The sequence below is a fragment of the Hippichthys cyanospilos genome, chromosome 4 (genome assembly GCF_059441005.1).
Source record: "Hippichthys cyanospilos isolate Australia breed blue-spotted pipefish chromosome 4, RoL_Hcya_1.0, whole genome shotgun sequence".
In the NCBI taxonomy this organism is placed as follows: Eukaryota; Metazoa; Chordata; class Actinopteri; order Syngnathiformes; family Syngnathidae; genus Hippichthys; species Hippichthys cyanospilos.
In genome coordinates this window covers 5,204,528-5,225,618 of record NC_142372.1, presented here as the reverse complement: position 1 = coordinate 5,225,618, position 21,091 = coordinate 5,204,528, and the positions used below count along the sequence as shown (strand labels likewise).

Sequence of the window (21,091 nt, the reverse complement as noted above, 5' to 3'; positions counted from 1 at the left end):
CATGTTCTCCCCGAGCCTGCGTGGGTTCTTTCCGGGTTCTCCGGCTTCCTCCCACACTCCAAAAACATGCATGGCAGGTGTATTGGACATACTAAATTGTCCTTTGGTGTGATTGGGTGCATGAATGGTCATTCGTCCCAGTGTGCCCTGCAATTGGACGGCAACCAGTTCAAGGCCCCCCACCCCCAACCATTGCAACACTGCATACATCTGCATTAAAAGGTCCATGTACAAAATGGTGGCGCGGAGCTTCGAGATACTATTAGTCGACCTAATGTTAGTCGACTTACCCGTCCTGGTTAACTTTTTTCCAAGCTCAACTGTATACATAATAATATTGAATTGGTGACATCTATACCATGTTGATGGCATATCCTGTCAATAATTAGGATTCAAGAGTTCAGTAAACTTCAATAAAATGTAAAGAAACAACAGCAACAGGCGAAGATGGCTACTATAACTTTGTTACTAACCAAAACAGCAGCACCTTTCAGTCTTTCCAATTACTTCACAGATTTCATAAACCCTGTTAAAGATGTATGTAGAATTAAATATGTATGTAAGATATCGAGCCAATTAGATGTCTTGATGGTGGCAGAAATGCTCTGCTCCGATATCCCATTCCTTGCAAGCATCTGATTTGTGTTGTTTGGTTCTTCTTTCAAGTTTCCCGCTGTTTTTTGACCGTTGGAGCGTCCAGTAAAGACGTTTGTCGAACCCTGGAGATGAGCTCCAGATGTGTGACGGGCCCGTACCATGGCGGGTGTGTGTTCCCAAGGGGACACTGGCCTGTCAGTACTGGAATGCCCCCGCACACTTAACGCTGGCTGAGGGGAAACAGATACGTCCTGGAGTAAGCGCTGCCATTTATCGATTAGCTGGCCAAGTGGAAGCTGTGAATTCCGCTTAGCATTAGAACATTTGATAGCGCGGATAAGCCACAACACTGACTTTCCTGATTTGGATCTGCCTTTTTGCTCATTCTCAGGTTTTCAGATTAAGCGTCAATAAATAGTTGTTTTGAGTTTGTCAACTAGGACCTGACTGATATGGATTTTTTTTTTTTTTAGGCCGATGTTGATTTTTTGGCTAATAATATTTCCATCGCCTTTCCATCGCCATTGCCAATTTATCAGCTAATGTATTAATTAAAAAAATAGTGTGAAAAAATAACATTCATTTAATTGGGAATCAATTACACTGACATGATAACAATACCTGCCAAAATCAAAAGTTAAAAAAATAAATAACGTTAGCAGAACTAGAACTGCTTCCTGCTTCTGTGTCGAAGAAACGTCGGAAATGACATCTCACCATAGCAAGTTGAGCTTTCTGGCAGGGGGACTGAGTTATGCTGTGCCAACTGATTTTCAGTTTTATGAGCAAGATTTTGAAATAAAAAAAAAAAGTGCTTGCATTCATTGATCAAAAACTACGTAGAGAAGCAAAAGAAAAGGAGTCCTGGATTCACTGAACTCAGGCAGTTGACTAGCGGTGTGTTCAATGACCATTCACTTGCATCTCAATCGCCAGTAGAAATTCTATTTCAATGCACCTAACCGAAACGATTAGTCACTGAGCACGATTGCTGGGTATTGTGTCTTAAAAGTCTATAGCACATCGCCGAGTGTATGTGGAAACATTTTATTTTTATGATTATTCTTTTACAAACCAAAATCAGAACTGCAAAATGTCAACTGGATGATTATGACTAAACAGTTTCAAAAAGTTTTAAAAACACATTTTTACAGGTGTTGTCAGCAGAAAATGAGATCACCTGTGCTCAAGATTCGGGTAATAACCAATCAGGGTTTACCTGTTGGTGATATGACATACAGAAGTTGAACTGTGATTGAAAGAAGAGTAAAAACAGCTGATAGTAAAATAGTTACTTTAAACAAAATCCTAACTTATTGAGAGAAATGGCTAAATAAGTGTTTATCCCTTTAAATGCCATAGTTAGTATCTATTTAAAGCATGGCTTGTAAACCACACATCTAAAATTCTTCCACTTTTGCAAAAATCTCGATTTCACGATTGAGCTCAAATCTTCTAATCTTTTATTTTCAAAAGACAATCTGATCAAATGAATTTGATTTATTGCCCAGCCCTAGGTATGAAATACAAAATTGACTACATTGCCAACACTGGGACCAAGCAAAAATGTTTGGATCATTGTGAATGATTTGTTCAACTGGCATCCAAGATAGTATTTACCATAAGTTAAATTACACAACCACCAATCATAGTATTGGCTAGTGATTCAATTTATTATAAGAAGTTCCTGTTGAGAATGTATTGCATATTTCATTTTCAGCTAACCTGCCATGTTCCAATTACTAATTTTGAGTATCCGATCACCATACTTAAAGCTTTAACTAGATGTGGTTGTTTATTGTGAATGTATTATGGTTGTCATCGTGATGAATGTACACTATCAGGTCAGTGCGACGTGTCGGTCTGGCCATTAGCGCAGTAGTGAAGTGGATGCTCTCTTGAAAAAGAAGCGAGATACGCCGTGTATTTTTAGCCTCAGCTTTTAGCTCACGAGACTCTACGAATAGCTGCTTAGTGATAGGGCGTTCCTACTGTTTTATCGGGATTCTGAAATGTTTTGAAAACTTGAATACATTTGAGTCTTCTGTTAATAGCTTTTCCATGCTTTAAAAACGAATGGGTTCAAATCAAATTATGTGTCGGGGGGGTACCGGCAGGGTCTGGAAAATCTGACTTATTTTTCTGTTGCACAGCAGTGTGGGAAAAAAGGTTAACTTTATGCGGTGGCACAGATGTGATCGACTAAAAATGTTTGCTCTGCTTGTGAAAGCCTCTTTGAACAAATGAGTGTGAACTTCTGGCCACGGCGGCCTATAAACGTTGCATTTGTGTGGGGCAGCCGAAGGGGCCTGTCGATGTAATGGGGCAGGGGTGCGAGGGGGATGGGGCCTCCGCCGTCTGTGGAATGTGGTGTCTTGGTGAAAGGCCTGCGACTTGAACAAATGCACACAGTTTATTTGGCAAACCAGACTTGCTAGTCGCTCACAGACTTGCTTACACAGAAACACAATATGCAAATGCATCTTTTCCCATTGAAAAGCGTCCGTTAGAACATTCCCAATTTTCCCACTCGTGAAGTATGACCAAACGGTTGTGAGAAGGGCTTGGTTTTCGATGGGACTGCACCATGTAAGACCATGAGAACTTTTCAATAGAAGCAATGAAAAAAAAGTGATTTATCCACATGTTTTAGCAGTATTGTGTCACCCCCCCCCCCCGCGCGCCGCAGCCGGGTTAATGAAAACCAGCTTTCAGCTGTTTATGTTCAAACCAGACATTACACTTCATTCACTTCATTTCCAATGTGGTCCCTAAAAACAAGTCCTTCCCAAGTCCAATGTAGCGAGTAGTATGGGGGGTTACAATTGAGTTCCTATATTACCACCATCATACCGATTTCACACAATTTGTTTGGGCTGGCTGGTGTAGCCCAACAATATATCTCTTCTTAATATAATATATAGAATATATCTTTTAAGCCTGTGGAAAATATTCAGAAGAGAATAATAAACACTCATTTTAAATAAGTTTTAACTTTCTTAATATTCATCAGTTGTGAATTGCTTGCTGAAAGGAGAGTCCTTTCATTTTGAGAGGAGCAGTGGTTAGCACAGCCGGCTCGCATGCGGAGGCCGTGGGTTCGATTCCATCACTGGCCCTCCTGTGTGGCGTTTGCATGATCATAATACTTACGTTCACTTGCTGTCTCCTGAAAATAACATCACCTATACTCAAGACTAATAACCAATCATGGCTTACTTGTTGGTCATGTGGCCTCAGATTTAATTTGAGGGTTCATAACAGTTTGCACACTGGAATCCGGTCTATTAGAACGGACCATGGAACAACTGAACAACAAATAGTTCCATTACTTATGGTCCCCGAAACAAGTGGGAGGCACTTGTCCAGTGCATTGAAATAGTATTTTGCAGAATCGTGTCAACGGGAATATTTTGACTTTTGAACTTTTCGAAAACACCATTGTGGTATACGTCCCCTGAATTGGAGTGCAATTCTGTCGCCGATTTTGACATTCTATTCTTTAAACTCTCTTCCACCCTTATTTCTTTTTTCTCGGAGCTTTGTAATTGGAGTGATTAATGGAGGGGAGAGGTGGTCTCGCCCGAAGGCCTGTTTGTCAGCAGTCTGTTTCAGAAGCGCCGTCCAAAGCGAGGCCCGGGCAGGTAGGAACACGCCCAGCCCCTGGACGTTTCGACCCCCTTGTCCCGCCACTATGTCTGCTCCCTCCTAAAAGCCAGAAATCCTTTTTTTTTTTTTTTTTTAAGCCACAAACGGGATTGGATTGAGAGAGTAAGACGTTCCCCCAGGGTGTTGTTTTTTGCTCACCACTTTTTGTGCTCCATAATTCTTAATGAAAGAATGAGCAACAAGGACAGGGCCACATGTTACTGAGTGGCAATGGGATTTATACTTCCCTCACGCTGCACATGGATTCACAATTAGCCACAGTCTTTTGCCGGCTGCTCACCACGAGACCCTTTACAGTTGTTAGGACAGCATCCAGTCAGCCCCCGCCCCCTCGGCTGCTGAGAGGCCCTATAAATGATTCGCGGCGCCCCGCCGAGGGATCAGGGCCTCAATTATTCGATTTGGATTAGAGATCATGGCTCCACAATGCACATTTGTACAGTCATGCTGAGAGGAGGCACCTTTCGCTTTCTCCCTGCTGCCTCGCAGATGGTACTTTAAACGGAAAGCATTTTGTCCGCCCTGCGGATTACACGACAGATCGAGTTGGACAACATCAGAGAGTCGTTGAAACCTGGAAAAATTCCAGATATTTTTTTGGTCAAATGCAAAACATCCTTCTTAATAGGGGTGGTCCGACCAGATCCACCAGATCAATATTAAGTCATAGGCATAGTATACACGGGTTCTTGCAAATGGGCGGTAAATGTGCGCGGTTTACCGTATTTGTTAAACATGCTCTTCTTTTTTTTTTTTTTTTTTAATTGCAACCAAAAGGCAAACAATTTTGCTGGCACCTACCTCGGACCACACTCAACTTTTTGCATATGTTACCAACAAAATGTCAGCTGTGCAAAAGGGGCTTCTGATACACGAAATGGCATATGGAAACAACACAACAGATATGGTTTTCTCAACAAATCGTTTGCCATCAATGAAGCTGGCAATGACTTGGTGTCAGCGGATTCCTGTGATTCCAGTACACCTCATCATGGCGTATTGCCTCACCTTGACAAATTGCTGACTTGTATGACTAGGCGCTGAGCCAAATACGCAACGCGGGACTTGGCTTTAAATTACAAGCAATGGAGTGTATGCACTAGCAGGAAATATATGCAACCTGGGTAATGCCCATCCTCGTCACTACAACCTTTTCATAAAATAGGCGCATTTTTTTTAAGTATCTTTGCATAGTGTTTTTATGTCCACTTTCCCATTTCTTGGCTGCCGTCCAGATTTAAATCACTGTGGCGGCGTTTGCTCAAATTTCCTCCATTCCTGTGCTGTTCTGAGCGGCTAAAAAAGAAGTGCAATCAAGATGTTAAGAGTTTGCTGTGGGAAGAGAGAAGCCCCCCCCATCTATTTTTTTTTTCATTTTAGATGAACTTGAAGTAGAGCCAGATGATACTGTCAAAAACAAAATCTTTGTAACTTTCACTTTGCTATTCAATTCACACAAACGTTGATTGGATGCATTCACATGATTGCTCCATTAACTGCTCTGTTTTACAACTATGTAAAACATTTTGCTTTTTCTGGGTGATGGGGTCACAGCATTTTATTTTTATTTTTTTAAGGCAAGCTATGCCTTAAAATACACCTTTGTTTAGATTCACGCTCCAGGTCCAAGTGCCAAATTCCACTTTATTTCCTCTATACTATCTTCTTCTTTGGTTGTTTTTATTGACCGCTCAATTCAGTTGACATGTTTCCAATATGTTTACACTGACAGGCCAGATTAAGATTTGGGCTGACTGGTATTTCAATAACAACCTGGTACTGACAGTTTATCTAATTCTTGCATTGGCAGATATTTAATTATAAAGCGATTATTTTTTTTTTTTAAACATTTGAAAAACACCTTATTCTGATCTAAAGATATCTGCAGTGCAGACTATCTTTACACATAGACTTGTCACAAGAGCAATTTGTAGGACACTGTATATAGACGCTTATCACCGTAAACAATATTGTTGTTGCATATATGCCACTGATATAATTATATGAAATCATAAATAATTAGGGCTGCCACTCAAATTATTTCAAAGTTGATTAGCCTATGAATTATTACATTGAGTATTTGATTGAGGTAAAGTATATATATATATATATATGTATATATATATATATATATATATATATATATATATATATATATATATATATATGTATATATATATATATATATATATGTATATATATGTATATATATGTATATATATATATATATGTATATATATATATGTATATATGTATATGTTTCGCACACACACAAGTGAATATTCAAGTCTGGGAACACAAATTTTCAACAAAATTAGTGAGTAGCTCAGTAAATGGTGCCGCCGTCACACCTCCGTGTCGGAATGTGTGTGTAAAATCACACGCTGGGCTGACGTTGTTAAATCCGCGCACGCGAGAGGGCCGAGTGCTCAAGTAGTCTAAATGTAGCAAACGAGTGTCATGATATAGGTTAACACACAACTATAGTTCTGCTCCTGTGTCAACTTCCCATACACAGCAGATGACTGAGGATGATGAGTATTGACAAGCGCTGTGAAATTGCGTCCGGAGGGGGCGGGATGGTGCCGGGGGGCTTGGGACCTCCCCGTGTTTGTGCATCCAGAGTTATTGATTCCCTGCCCACCCAACCCCCTCTCCGTTCAATGGTTATGGCTTAGGAGACTATCTACAGTTTGTGGCTATGTGATGAAGGCTCCAAGCGAAGATGAGCACAGCTTCGGTATTTGGTTAACTTGGCTCCAATTCAGTTTATATTCATTATTACAAGGGGTACATCACTGAAAAAAGGTTGAGAACCACTGATTCAGAGCATTAACAAATGTTGCAGCGATTGGCTTGACATTTTTTTCTGACGTTAACACTAATAGGCGGCTTTCTGGGACAAAATAATAATGCCGCGGGCACTTTTCACTGAGGTACTCAAAGTACTAGAGGACTTTTTTCAGCCATATTTGATTTATTTAAGGCGATTAATCGATTTTTAAAAGAATCGTGAGTCGCCGCCCTGTATAAAAGCAACACAAAACAAAGGAAGAAGATTTACACACTCAAAATTTGACATGTCAACTTTGCCCCCCCATTCCATGTCTGTGCCATTTCTAAAGAACAGCAACAAGGGAAAAGGGCATAAAATAGATGGCTTTTACAGGCGGTGTAAAAGAGTGTTGACCGCCCCCCCGCCCACGCCCATTTCATGTTGGTGCCCTTTAGACATAGCAACAACATGGGGGGAAAAAGGTGACAAAAGTACTGTTTTCCTGGCAATGTAAAAAATGATCTTCTGACGCGACCGCTGAAAGAGGACATTTCCCAGGTCATTTAGTAAGCATTAAGACACTTCTTTATACTCCCTGCTCTTTAAAATCGCACGTTAATGCACTTTTTTTTTCTGCCGACGTGACTTTATTTTCAGCGTTGCTCGTTTAACATCCACCTCTGTCGCTTCCGATTGTGAGTCCAACCTGCTGCAAGGACGACATGAAGCTTTTACTGAGGTGGTGCCTCTTCATCTAATAACAGCTGCACTATCAAATTGGAGAAGTGCTGTCAACATCCTGAGCAATCAATGCCATCCATCCCCCCGCTCCCCAAGCAGCAGCGGCCATTAACCCTTGCTTTTCCGGCACCACACCAGCCCCTTTCACAAAGTCTTTCGTGTAACGGTTGCGTTAGAAATATCCTCCAGCTACACATCAGCCCTCTAAGTAATCAGGATTTGCAAAACCAAGATGGTGGGATATGCAGAGAATGTGTACCCAGGTTGCATTAATGCAAAAATTAACACCCTGTGTTTGAGTCTCAACGGACAGTTAAACCGGTTTTACAAGGCCTACCAATCACTGCAAATTGTGTGCCGTCTGTATAAGCCACCAGGGAACTTTGGACCCTTTATTTGCTGCCCCCCCCTCCCCTCAATAAATGCAGCGACCAGCTACTGCTCAGTTCTCATGTAAGGTTATTCTAATCCCTGATTTGGCGCTGCGCTAGTCAGTCACGTACATTTCGGTGAAGCCACCCTCAGCCAGATCTGGAAAGTTGCTAACTGCGTGAAGAAGGGACATATGATAACTAGAACCGACGAAATGAAACGATTAATCGATGATCATATTAATCGACAACTATTTTGATAATTGAGTAATTGTTTAGAGCTATTTGACTTAAAATTGTCTCCCAGTAATAATGAATTATTCTCGGATTTCTGTAGTATTTCATAAAAGCACATTGATTATCTTTTGTGGGAAATGATGACACATTCACATCTGTCAAAAACTAAAATTTTTCCCAACGAAATATCAACAAGTAAATACAGTCACTGGCAATGTTTGTGTAAAGATAAAACAAATGGCGATGAGAAAAAGCATAATGTTCAAGAGACATTTTTCTAGAATCTTTTGGTTAAACAACATACATTTTTGTGAACTGGTGTAACAGTTTCAATTCAAGCAAAAACCTTAATGTGTTGTTAAGATGCCAGTTAAAGGTGTAATTTGAGCACTAGATGTTAAGGTGACTGGTCATGATGAGTGAAAATGTCAGTAGCCACCCTAACCTGACTATAAAGGTGACTTGAAGCGTTAACATTCCTCTTTTTGACCAGTATTCCTTCAAGAGCCAACATGTTTTTGTGGTTCTCAGGGTTCATGTTCCATTTGGAGTGGATACTCTCTAATCCTGTTTCCTCTTTATGATCAGTGGTTTTAAAAAATCACCAGATTTTGTGCTCCTTTAAGGCGCATTGTTCTGCAAAATGTCATAAATCTTGTATAGCTAAAAAAGATTAGAATTTGTTATTAGTGTAGAATCGTAATCAGGCAGAATGATTGGAGAAAAGAAAAAAAGAAAAAGATTTACTTCTAGTATCGTCCAACCCTACTTGAGTATTTATTTATTTCTTATTTTTTGTGGAATACCTAATGTGACCCAGATACACCCGGACTCTAATCTCTAGTGTCCCCCACAAACCTTAAGTTTGAGACCCCTGCTCTAAGCCAATATAGCACGATGGGTCGTGTGTTAGACTTTGTCGTGGGGTTAAAGTCAGTACCCGCACAGCTTGTAGACCTGCTGGTGTTTTTTGTGTCAATACGTTTGTATTCACCCTAACACAGCCGAGTCCTTTTAGGGTATTTCCATTTTCATATGTTAACATGGCAAACAAAGTCAGTAATTGATCATTGTGTATTATAAGGACATGACTGTAACTTTCCAATTTTATCATCCAATTCCATTTCTGATAAGCTATGGCCTACAACCCCTAGTTGATGGCCGGGTTTTTGTATCGCAACCATGAACAGATTTGCTGTGGCGACCTCTGAAAGGAAAAAGCAAAATAACCAACCAGAAGACCAGAATAATATATACTCATGGGAATGTCACACGTTTAGGATCATTTTCAATTGAAAAAAAAAAAAAAACTTACACAAAGTTCAATTATTCCAAATTGAATTGGGGGGTGCAAAGACCATCTTGACAAATATACGTATATATGCTAATTACGATTGCTAACTGTTTAGCAATTTAGGCATTTTTTGTTGTTGTAGTTGTCTAAATATTCATATGTATGCAAGATAATAGTTATATCCACTCACTTCAACTCACAGTCAACCTTGGTAGATTCTTTTTAAAACTAGGGCATTTTCATGAAGCTGGAGTGTAGTTGATCTTTGTACTGAAGCCAGATGTAAAGAATGAAACCGTGCCCAGTGGGATCTGTTGTGGTCAACTCCAACCATTGACTTCAACTGGAGAGGTTTATGTGCGCTGTCGTCATATATCTTTAGGTTGATATACAGCAGTTGAACAAATGTCTATTGGTAGTTCTAAGCTTGTAGAAAGTGCCGTTCAGCTACTTAAGAGGCCCAGCTTGTTTATTGTTGCCTTGAAGGTCTTGCTGGCAGTAAGATGAGAGGGTGAAAAAGAGTGTAAAAAATTTCATGTACACGGATAACGATCACACTATAAAAGCTTACTGTGTAACAATAACCACCCCATTCGCCACCCCCCAAAAGAAGAGGAAATTAATTGCTGAAAAACGGCAGTGAATGTCAGTGTTATTTTGGAAGTTTAAGAAATCACCCCGCAGGTTGGCTTTTATCAACAAGATTACTTGGTTAAACTTTGGGCAGTTGCATATCCTGTCCACATCCCGCCCCCGTCTCTTGGTATGTGAGATTATACATAGCCAGCCTGCAAGCTGATTTATCTCCTCTTATAGTAGTTTATAATGGCTAAAGGTTAACAGAAATGTAGACAAACGCTGTGCAAAGGTCTGTATGTTCTCCAAATGTACTATAGTGTGTATTTATCTTCGCATGATGGCATGTTTCAATGGCATGCTCCAGATAAGTGGAACCCAATCAGGGTGGGGAGACATTTTCCTGTCCAGCTTCAAATTCATTCCGGAAAATTAGGACCGAATTGTCCTTTGGTGCTGAAACATGGCCAGTGAATTAAAAAAATGTATAAAAAATGGATTCTAAATGATCTATTTTGCACTATGTTTGTATTTTATTATTTTGTAATGTTGTTTTTCTAAACAAAATGATTTCTGTCTGTGCATTGCAAAATTTCCTTGCATTGCTCACCTAATCATTGCTTATAAAAATTAATATTTGCTTTTTTTTTTTAATGACCTCCAACTAGGGTTATCAATCAGTTTCATGATTTATATTTAAGGATACAAGGTTTGTAAGGATTGATTCGTAATAAATGATGACACCAATGTTACTTACATTACACTTGTGGTAAATGGTTGTCGACATAAAAGTTCATACAAACGGCAAATATCTGCCATTTGGCCGTTTTGTTTTTGGCCGATGTTTGAAGTGTCATAATCAGCTGATTTATTTGCTCCTTAAAATAATTTTTTATTGCTAAAAATTGCTGAATAAGTGTACTATCCCTTTAAGGAAAGAAAAAAAGCCCAGTGTAGTCAAATAAACAACTAGTATCTGTCATAAAGTAAATAAAAATGTTATGTAAATTATGTAATGTAAATGCAAATGTTCAAAAGTTTCGATTGTAATATGTATGGTATTATTATGCCACTCAATGAAATTCTTAATCCGTTCACTCCAGGAGTAGCAGGCTACATTCCATGGTTGAGCCATAAATAAATAGATAAATAGTAAAACTAAAACAATAAACACGAGCTGCTGTTAGCTGCAACAGGCACTTGTCCCGTTACGGTAATTAGGTTACCGTTTATAGGCCGCACCCATACTTTTGGTCTTCATTTTTGGGAAGAAAAAAGTGTGTCTTATATTTGGGGAATTCCGGTTATTTATTCCATTAAAATCAATAGAGATCATGGTCTTTCAGAATGATCGAAGAACATTTAGACTTTCTTTTTTTTTGCCATGGCACCCAGCCATAATATTGTGTAAACCTTTACAAGCATTTAGTGTGAAAATCACTGCATGTAACCTTTTGGCCCGCGGTTCCTTCTATTCATGCCCTGTAATTTTCATTGACCAATGCTTGAAATAAGACCCCTTGAGCCAGCGCTATTAACCTGTGCCCCTCCCCACCCGCTCCAAAAGGTTCTTGTTGTGATTCCTGATGCTTTTATAGGTTTTGTCTTTACGGAGACATTCCTGCTCGGCACATACCATGCACCCCTCTCTGCCCCCGTTTTCCTTCCTTCCCGTCTTGTGGGGCCTATGCAACCCCCCCCCACTCACAACCACAAGCATGATCACCACACATATGTGTGTATTGACCAGCCTGCCCTCTCCTGACAGCCGACTTACACTCTATGAACTTGGGACACCCGTCACAGCTGCATTGAGATTGAAGGATTGGAGGGGGAGGGGGGGGGTGCTCAGGTATCCAGCTGGGTCGGAAGACGAGGGCGGGTGGGCTGGGGGGGGACAGGGCACAGATGCAGATGGTTTAGGTCAAATGGAGATGTTTGAGGGTCGAGAAAGAAGTGGATGCCGGTGGAGAGTGGGACACGGGAGATCAGGAGCACAATAACTCCAGAGGTTACTCCCTCCCAACCACAGGAAAAGTGCATTCCCACACTTTGAGAATGCATTCGTTTTCCTAGCTTCAGTTGACCTGCTTTTGTTGTGGCACATGCTAATTGGAGGAAAAAAACAGGAAAAATATGTCTTTGCATTTCACGGGGGTTAGGGACTAAATTCAACTCATGGATATTGGCACCAAATATGAGTGGGTGATATGGTCCAGAAATGAAATGTTTATTTTCTTGTTTTTGTTATTCTGGTGGATTAAAATTTTAATCGAAGTAATATAAACCCAATAAGCATTTGTCTTATGAAGCTTTGATTTATTCAAGAATCAATCCCGATGTATTCAAGAATAAATCTCAAGGTCCACGCACAAACAATTTGAAAACAAAAATATTCAAAAGTACACACACCAAGACCATATAAATAAACACATATTGCTTACCCTGTATTCTGTGTCCATTTCTTATAGAACGGAAGTGCAAGCTGGGCAGACGAGGCAGACAGTAGCAGAGGAAGAGGAGAAGCCTCCAGAGACTTTGCCAAGGTGCTACCATTTTGCTTAAAATAAATAAACACCCCAATTAAAGTGCCTAATGGGTGATTCAACTGGTGCCTAGTGACTACTGTTAAATCACCTTTTCTGTTAAAAAAAAAAAACACACACACTTTCATTAGGCAATTTTACGTAATTGTAGCCATTTGTTCAGGAAATCTAAAGTACTCTGATGTATTATACAGTATTAGTTGATGTGAACTAGTGTTGGATTTTCTTCTTTAGTTGTACGAGCTGGACAATGACCCCAAAAGGAAGGAGTTCTTGGATGATCTCTTTACATTCATGCAGAAAAGAGGTACCTTTGCATTTATTTACATTATAACCCTTATATTTAAATGTGATCCGCAGGCTTATTGAATTCTTTTTTTTTTTTTGTAGGCAGGCACAGTAAGTCATGCAAATCAGGCACTCAGTAGTACGTTTTGGTTCTCTGTTTCTCTTGCTCTCAGTGATAGAGAGAGGTTAGATAGTTGAGCTCAAGTTATTGGTTGCGTTGTTGAAGTAACAACGAATGATGACCTTGTTTTGTTATTGTTACATGTAATGTTATTGTCCTGATAGTAGCTATTTTTACTCATGGAATGTTGTTGAAACATCATCTGTAAATGACTGTTTAAAAGCACAATGTGCAATGTACATGTGTGAACCAAAAATGAATGCTCGTTAATTCTAGTCTTGATTGCTAAACAGTTAACATAGGCAAATGTTGTTTGTCAAAAAATGCATATGCATCACTGACAATAAATAATGGTTACTGTATATCCAGTCATCAATACATGTTAGTAGATTATATTTTTAAAAAATCATCACCTTCAACTTTAATGGGATTATATAAATAAACAAATAAACTCATATTCAACCTTAATAGATTAGTAAAAAAAAAAAAAAAAAGAAGAAGAAATTGGAGGGCAGGAGTGATCACTCAATCATTCAATGGAAGAATTGATAGAATAATTCATTTTGGAGGAAAAAAAACACAACATATTTTAACCATTTAAAACATTTCTTCCATCATTGCGCGCATTGTGGTGCTTCTATTTATTTTCTCAACAGAACATTCAACAGACAAATTGTATGCATGTCTGGTTAATCATAGACAGTTAACGGTGCTTCTGTTTTGGTTAGCAATAGACCATAGTTTTAAGTTTGTGAGGTCCATGGCTCATAATGCTCTAATCATGCTGTATAAATACATGGGTGCTTGTGTGATGAGTTTTATTTTATTTTATTGTTTTTATTTTTTACCTTTGTGGGCGTTTCCCCTCCCCTGGCGGTTTGGTCTTTTAAAGTCCTCGTTGGGATGGTTGATGAATGAAGCTGGGAGGGAGTGACGGAATCTGTCAGGACCCTGTTAGCATCTCTGTCCAGCGGCAGACGGTGGGAGTTGTTGTCTGCTGACCCCTTTACACATGCTGATCTATCACTCTGACTCAAAATTTGCCTGACAGCAAATAACTGGCTGGACATTGCCGTATTCCCAACAATAGAATAATTTTTGACATGAATGAAAATGTTAACATGTTTGCACTGCCAAAAATGCAAACAACAGCACATGTATAGTAGTTATTGAATGATAATGCTCATTATACACATATAAACATGGAAAGGCTTCACAAAGCAACACATCTAGAATTAAGGCTGGGTGATATGGCCAGAACATTCCTTAATTCACATAATTTCCTTCCACCATTTTGGACGATTATGAGTTTAATCAATTTTAATGGAAGAATTACACCCAACAAACGTTTGTTTAAGGTCTGATTAATTACAATAAAAGCCTGTGAAAAATGTTCAAATAAAAATAATGAATACTGATTTAGGAAGGCTGGGGTTTGATGGCTTCAGGCTATAAAGGTTTATTTGATACTTGTTTAAACATGTCTTGTAAACCAGCCATCCAGCATTCTGCCACTTTTGCCAAATCTTGATTTCATCATTTTTAAAATCATGAATGAATCAAATTAATTACATTTATTGCCCAGCCCTAACTGGAGATGCATCTTGTTTTTAAAAAAATCAGTTTATTTTTAAAGTGACGGATGACTTCGATCTATTGGCCAGCCCCTAAGCCGTGCGCCGTTCATAATCCCGAAATGTCTTTAGGCCGCACCTCCAAGTGTCCGGTGTAAATGCGATTATCAAAATCAATGTTACATTGTGTAAACAAGGCAACGCCGTCTGATTACAGTAGCTAGCGTGGCTCAAATTCCCTGGCAGCAGAGAAAAGGAGGGGTCAGTGGCAGACATTAGCACTGCCCAACAGAGTGCTCATCTATAATGGACAAAGGGAAAAAGAATATGGGATATTTTTTTCCCCTCCTTGAGTGTATTGACTGTAATAATGCTGGTAATTATAATCAGTGCAAGGGCGACATTAAACAGCCTGGGCGGGATAAGAAGGAATATCAGCAGCTAAGTGACTTTTATGCAGCCATAATCGTATCATTTCAAGTGCTCCAAGACGAGAGGCGCTGGGCCGACCTCTGTTGCGGCGGCTTAATCACAGGGAAACAAATTGTACGGCGGTTCTCAATTTGGTGTTTTTACACTTGTCAGAATAAACCAGAAGAGGTGCAAGCACTCTCTTATTACACCGTGTTAACCCCTCCTCTGGTTTCTACTTCAAAGATGCGGCGCTGGGATTAGTATTTTTTTTTTTTCTGTTTTGGAGGGGAGTGATTGTGCAACTCTTTCGTTCTTTTTTATTTTTATGCCATTGCAACAAGTACTTCTTTAAATAAGAATTGAACGTGATGACTTTTCTTTTAGGGGTTCACTCAAATTTGCGATTTAAAAAAAAAAAAAGTACTCCTTTGACATGGAGTGTTTCTGTAATCAGAATGTTAGCGTGGCAGAGAAATGGCCTGATGGCTAAAGACAAATGGCCAAGTGCTTTTTCCCACCTCATTGATGGCGGGGGCCTCCAGGCTGCCAGAGGAAAGCAGCAGCGGAAAGGAAAACTTACGAGGGATTCCCATTTCCTGCCTCTGCGCTTAAAAACAGCCGTGCACGCCTAGGTGTTTGTGTGCGTGTGTGTGCATGTGTGTGAGTTAACGGTTGAGGAATTTTAGCAGCTGCCTTAAATCTCATCTTTGCATCAAGACCCATTGATGCCCTCGGTATCTTTTAAAGGAAGACATGTTTAATTCCTAGCTGCGGTTGTATCAGCAAATCTCCCTTTGCATTGTTAGAATATTTTGTGTTGCCTATTTTTGCAGAAGATTCCAAAAAATACAGTATTTCTCAACTGTTGTGATCTTGGTCTATACACATTCCATTTTCAATATTTACTTGCAGATCAGATTACTTAATCATTCTCTTATCGATTCTCTTTGAATAGGGGAATTCATTTGTACAAATATGACTTTTTTTTTTCTCTGTCAATCCATTTGTCAGCGCCTTTGTAAACCAGCTCCTTCTTGTTCCAGACCACCCAAAATGAGTGCAACTCAACAACTGAAACAAATGTGAAGGTGCACTAATTATATCACATATCTTTATTGAAAACAAAGCATTATTCAAAATTGATATTGTTCTAACAAATAAGATTTAGTTCCGAGTTTGATTCGTTCCATGTCAGAAAAGAGGGCGGATTTGTTAATGATTTATTTTCACTCAACACAAAGATTATGAGTTTGCTTCCATCAGGGGTGTCTAAAAATTTTCTTCTGAGACAGATAGAGGAAATTTAAAGGATGTAAAGGCCATTTTGATTTTTTACTTAATTTACCAAAAGCACAAACGTCATTAAAGCACAAAATTGCACACTGTTTATTTACAGTATTACAATATTTTCAAAGTGGCACAGCTTCCTATAAGGCAAATAATTTACAAGATTTTTGTGGTTGTCATAGACCCTAACCCAACAAAAAATGGCAGCCTCTGAACTAAACCGCAAATATCTCTACGCTTACGACCAAAGTAGCAATCTCATGCAAGCTGGCCATTTTTTGAGTCGTTATGACTCGTTCATTTAAAAAAAAAAAAAAAAAGAGTGGCAAATTTAGTTTTTAGTATGTGTCACATGCCAATGGACAGCGAGACACTTATAAATATTCCAAAATATAAAATATTTATTTGTGAGAATCTACAATTCTAAGGCTTTGAATGGTTTCTAACTCAAAATGATTCAGTGATGATCAAAAATTGTTATCGATTAATTGTTGCTGCTCCACTTGTGCGATTGATTTCCTGGAATTGTTTCCGATATGTAGGAACTTTAACTGTCTAACGCGGATCATCCATCTTATTCTAGGCGCGTTGTCCATTATCCACTAATGTCCACGTACAGTAGTCACCATTAAACATATTGCTTTGCTTCTGGAGTGGAACATATTCGAAATATGACATGCCTTCATCATACCCATTACACGTCTTCTTTTTTTTTTCCGGAGAAAGGCTGTGTCTTGTTTGGTTGGACCAGGCGTAATCGTGTGGTTATCGATGAGGGTTGTTGAATCACCAGGAAGAAAATGACAGAGTGATGCGGCCAACTGTCTGTCAGCGCTGTCCACTTGAGATGATTAATGGCCGCTGGAGAGACAACAGCAAGGGCTCCTCTTGTTCGGCGCAATAACGACCAAGGCGGTGCGCTGGAGATAATGAAGGCTCGATACGCTCTAGTGTTACACTTCTAATCGGAATTGTAGTCTCTGTTTCACAGGGACCATGTGGTCACTTGTCCGTATTTGGTTTTGGTTGGACACGTGTGGTGCAGTGTACAGTATAGTGGTGTTTCTCAAACCAGAGTTCTTGGGTCCCCTGGTGTAAGCAAAAAAAAGGCCCTGTGACATATCACAATTTGAAACCATAATTCCCCAGATATAAGACACAATTTTTTAGGGATGGGCCACTTATTTAGCAAATTTTAGCCGTAAAAAGTTAATATTTAATCTATCATTAATTTGATAACTAGTTTAGTTTTACATGCAGTTAATACTTTTAAAAACACATCCATTTTCATCAACTGAAAATCATGTGCTAAAAACTCAGCTAAGGGCCAATCATGGCTCACCTTGTGGATGTCATGTGACCCAAAGTTGAGCCATGTTTGGTCATTCGCCCAGAATTGAACACAAAAACATTTTTTTAAAGTATTAATTGTACATGAACAATCATTTAGTTACAAAATAATTAATAACTAATAAATACGATGTCTGTTGGAAGGTAAGATTTCATTGTTCACTATATTGCCCTGCCCTAGTTGCACCCTTAGAAAAATCTGAAGGAAAGTGTTATGCTTAGCATTTGAAATTGAGCTAATGCTACAAGTAAATAAAGTAGAAAAAAAGAGAAGCAAATCTAAGAAGAACTAATAGGATGACTCAACATAATAAACTGGATAAATGGATCAATTTAAAAAGAAAAATGCCTGTTTTGGATGGGTGTGGGGTTTTAAATAAAGGAATTGAGCCATAATAGAGTTACGCTTCTAATCGGACATGTAGTCTCAGCTTAGCAGGGACCACATGGCGGGTTATCTGCTCTTTAGGGTTATTCTGGGAGGAGATACTTTTGTACGGTGCCATGAAGTTATCTTACAAAGTGCAAGAATTGGAGGGAGGAGGATTTGGCAGAGATAGTGATTGAGTTATATGTTTGCTGCTTTTTGCCTATGTAAGGAATACGTTTTTTTTTTTTTTTCAGGCTAGGAAATAAAAACATTCCCATATCCACGTTGGTCTCTCTATTGTGGGAAGCAGTGGCCTCCCAGCAGGACATTAGAGGAAGTTCCCTAACTGTAACCCTGAGACCATGAGCTCTGTCCGCACCAATTACGCCATGAATGGACTCTGGGGGATCAGTGTATGCATTATATTACTACTCTCCCCATGCTCCTCTGGCTAGCGTGGACACCCCCCCCCCCCCCCCCCCCCCCCCCCCCCCCCCCCCCAACAGGCGGGGCCCTCGCATACACCACACTACAAAAGGAAGGTTCTCTGGCCTCATTTTGCTGGCATCTTCTGGAAAAGGAACGAAGCCTTTTCATGTGGAATTACCACCAAATTTACAGTATCAGAAGACCCAGAAATGACTAAAATTCAAGCCTACGTCATACAATTCCTTTCAACGCAGTAGGGCTGAGCGGTAAATCAAATTATTCTAATTAATTCATTTTAAAAATCAGAGATTAAAAAAAAATTGTGAATAGTGAAATTGCACAAGAAAGAAGAAAAGCACAAGTATTGTCATTTTCAGTCGACGGCATGTGGAAAAATGTGTTTTTAAGGGTATGAATTGTTCATGATCATAATAATTGAGGAAGTTAAAAACGATTGAATGAATTATGGAGAACATTTAATTAAAAAAATAATACAAAGTCGAAATATTGAAATAAAAAGTCAAAATAAGGAGATAAAAAGTTTAAATAATGAGATAAGAAGTTCAACCCAATAGATGGGTGTCGCTGCAACAGTATCAGTAGCTGATGTTTCCAGTTGCTGTTTAATGAATGTTGCCACCAGCCACATCAGTTTTATTCTTTCGACGCCAGTGCTTGCTTTTTGCGTAAAATCCTTTCAAGAGTACATTTGCTTAGTACAATCCCATGTGAATCAGCAAGCAAATCATTTCATCTGTTGTAAAACTAGTTTAAAGTAGTCCTCAATGTACTCACAATCCATTTCTGTGTCAAACTGAGAACTCACACCAAAGAGCTGCTACTTTGACTGTTTTGTAGAAGTATCTCATTATTTTGACTTTTTATCTCATTATTTTGACTTTCTATCTCATTATTTTGACTTTCCATCTCATTATTTTGATTTTTTTCTCATTAATTTGACTTTTTATCTCATTATTTTGACTTTTTATCTCATTATTTTGACTTTCTATCTCATTATTTTGACTTTCTATCTCATTATTTTGACTTTTTATCGCATTATTTTGACTTTTTATCGCATTATTTTGACTTTTTGTCTCATTATTTCAACTTCTTAATCTCATTATTTCGACTTTTTCTTCCGGCGGATTTTTTTTTGTTTGTTTGTTTGTTTCCACTGTCTGGAATGGGCTTCCATAAATAAGTGGGTATTCCGAGCAAGAAAAAATGCCTTGAGCATTTTGCAAGAAATTGTTGGAACCGATACAGAACCAAAATCGCGAAATGTGAAAGGGGTTGTTTGGTTGGTCGCTTGGTTGAGAATTGAGAGGCCATTTGAGAGGCAAAATTTATTTTATATCGTGATCGTAGAGGTTATCTCACAAAGAGGGCAGTCTGGCACCGTGTGAATCACCTTTCACACTGCACGCGCCAATTTAACGCAATAAGCAAATTTTCCTTCCCTTGTCTTTCCTTCCGTCTTCACCCCCTACCTCCCCCATCTGTTTATTGTGCTACAGTTACAACCACTGAAACTTGATAACACCATGGGGCACAGGGGCGGGTGCTTGCTGAGGCCTTGGGGGAGGCGTTCATGTTGGGGTAATGGGGTTGGACTTGGATTAGGGGCCTCCTCCTGTCCTTCACCACATGATTAATGATCTCCAAACAAGTGGGGGCTAACCTTTTTCCGATAGGCCGGCCATTTGATGGACAGCAGACAAGGACCCGAACGTGCAACGTCGGGTGGCGTGAAAACATGACGGCGGACAAGGCCGCTTTGGTGACGGGCTGCCAAAGTGACAAAAGGGGAGGTCAATGGAAGCGCGCTCAGCCACTCGGACATTCAGTTGCCCAAGCACGTAGAGATAATCACACGTCCATCTCGGAAGAGCTAACAGGAAAAGGGCGGATGCCATACTTCTTTTTAATCACGCCAACAAGGGAGACGCCCAAACTGCCGCCCTGTTTGGGTGAAAGATATCAAAGTTTTGCGGCTTCTTGTGTGTTAATGCATCGGAGGAAATAGTTTGCCTTTTCGGTAAACTCCACCCTTTCAGGCGGGTAAATTACAAGTTAGCCTTAAGGGAGGGAATGCGACCAAGGGGGGGAGGCGGTGGAGCTGTGTTGTCTTTGTTCAAAACCAACGGAAATGGTGCTTTTCGTGATGTTTGTTTTTATATTCTTAGCTATGTTAGATAAAAATCTTCTTGCCAACCAAGGCTACTCTTTGTGCCGCTTCCTCTCCTGATCCCAGCCCCTCCATCCCCTCCCCCTGTTTTTTCCTCCTTTGCCATTTGTTCCAAAGCTCGGTGCTGTCCATCTTTAATTACGACCATACTGTAAAGGGATTTAAATCTCTAAGCTGCCCAGCCGGGAGATTCTTAATCACCCGGCCCGTAACTAACGTAGCACAGAAGAAGGAAAGGCCACCGACCGATTCAAGCTGCCAGC

The 21,091-nt window shown here is 39.6% G+C and overlaps 1 protein-coding gene across 1 annotated transcript in view; it reads left to right on the top strand.

Moving 5' to 3' along the window:
* Positions 1–21,091, top strand: part of LOC148424364 (AT-rich interactive domain-containing protein 3B-like) — a 65,794-nt gene that overhangs the window by 17,368 nt on the left and 27,335 nt on the right. Inside the window, exons 3-4 of the mRNA XM_088413952.1 lie at positions 12,733–12,807; positions 13,042–13,114. Coding sequence (XP_088270078.1) covers positions 12,733–12,807; positions 13,042–13,114 — 148 coding nt within the window. The remainder of the gene's footprint in view (positions 1–12,732; positions 12,808–13,041; positions 13,115–21,091) is intronic.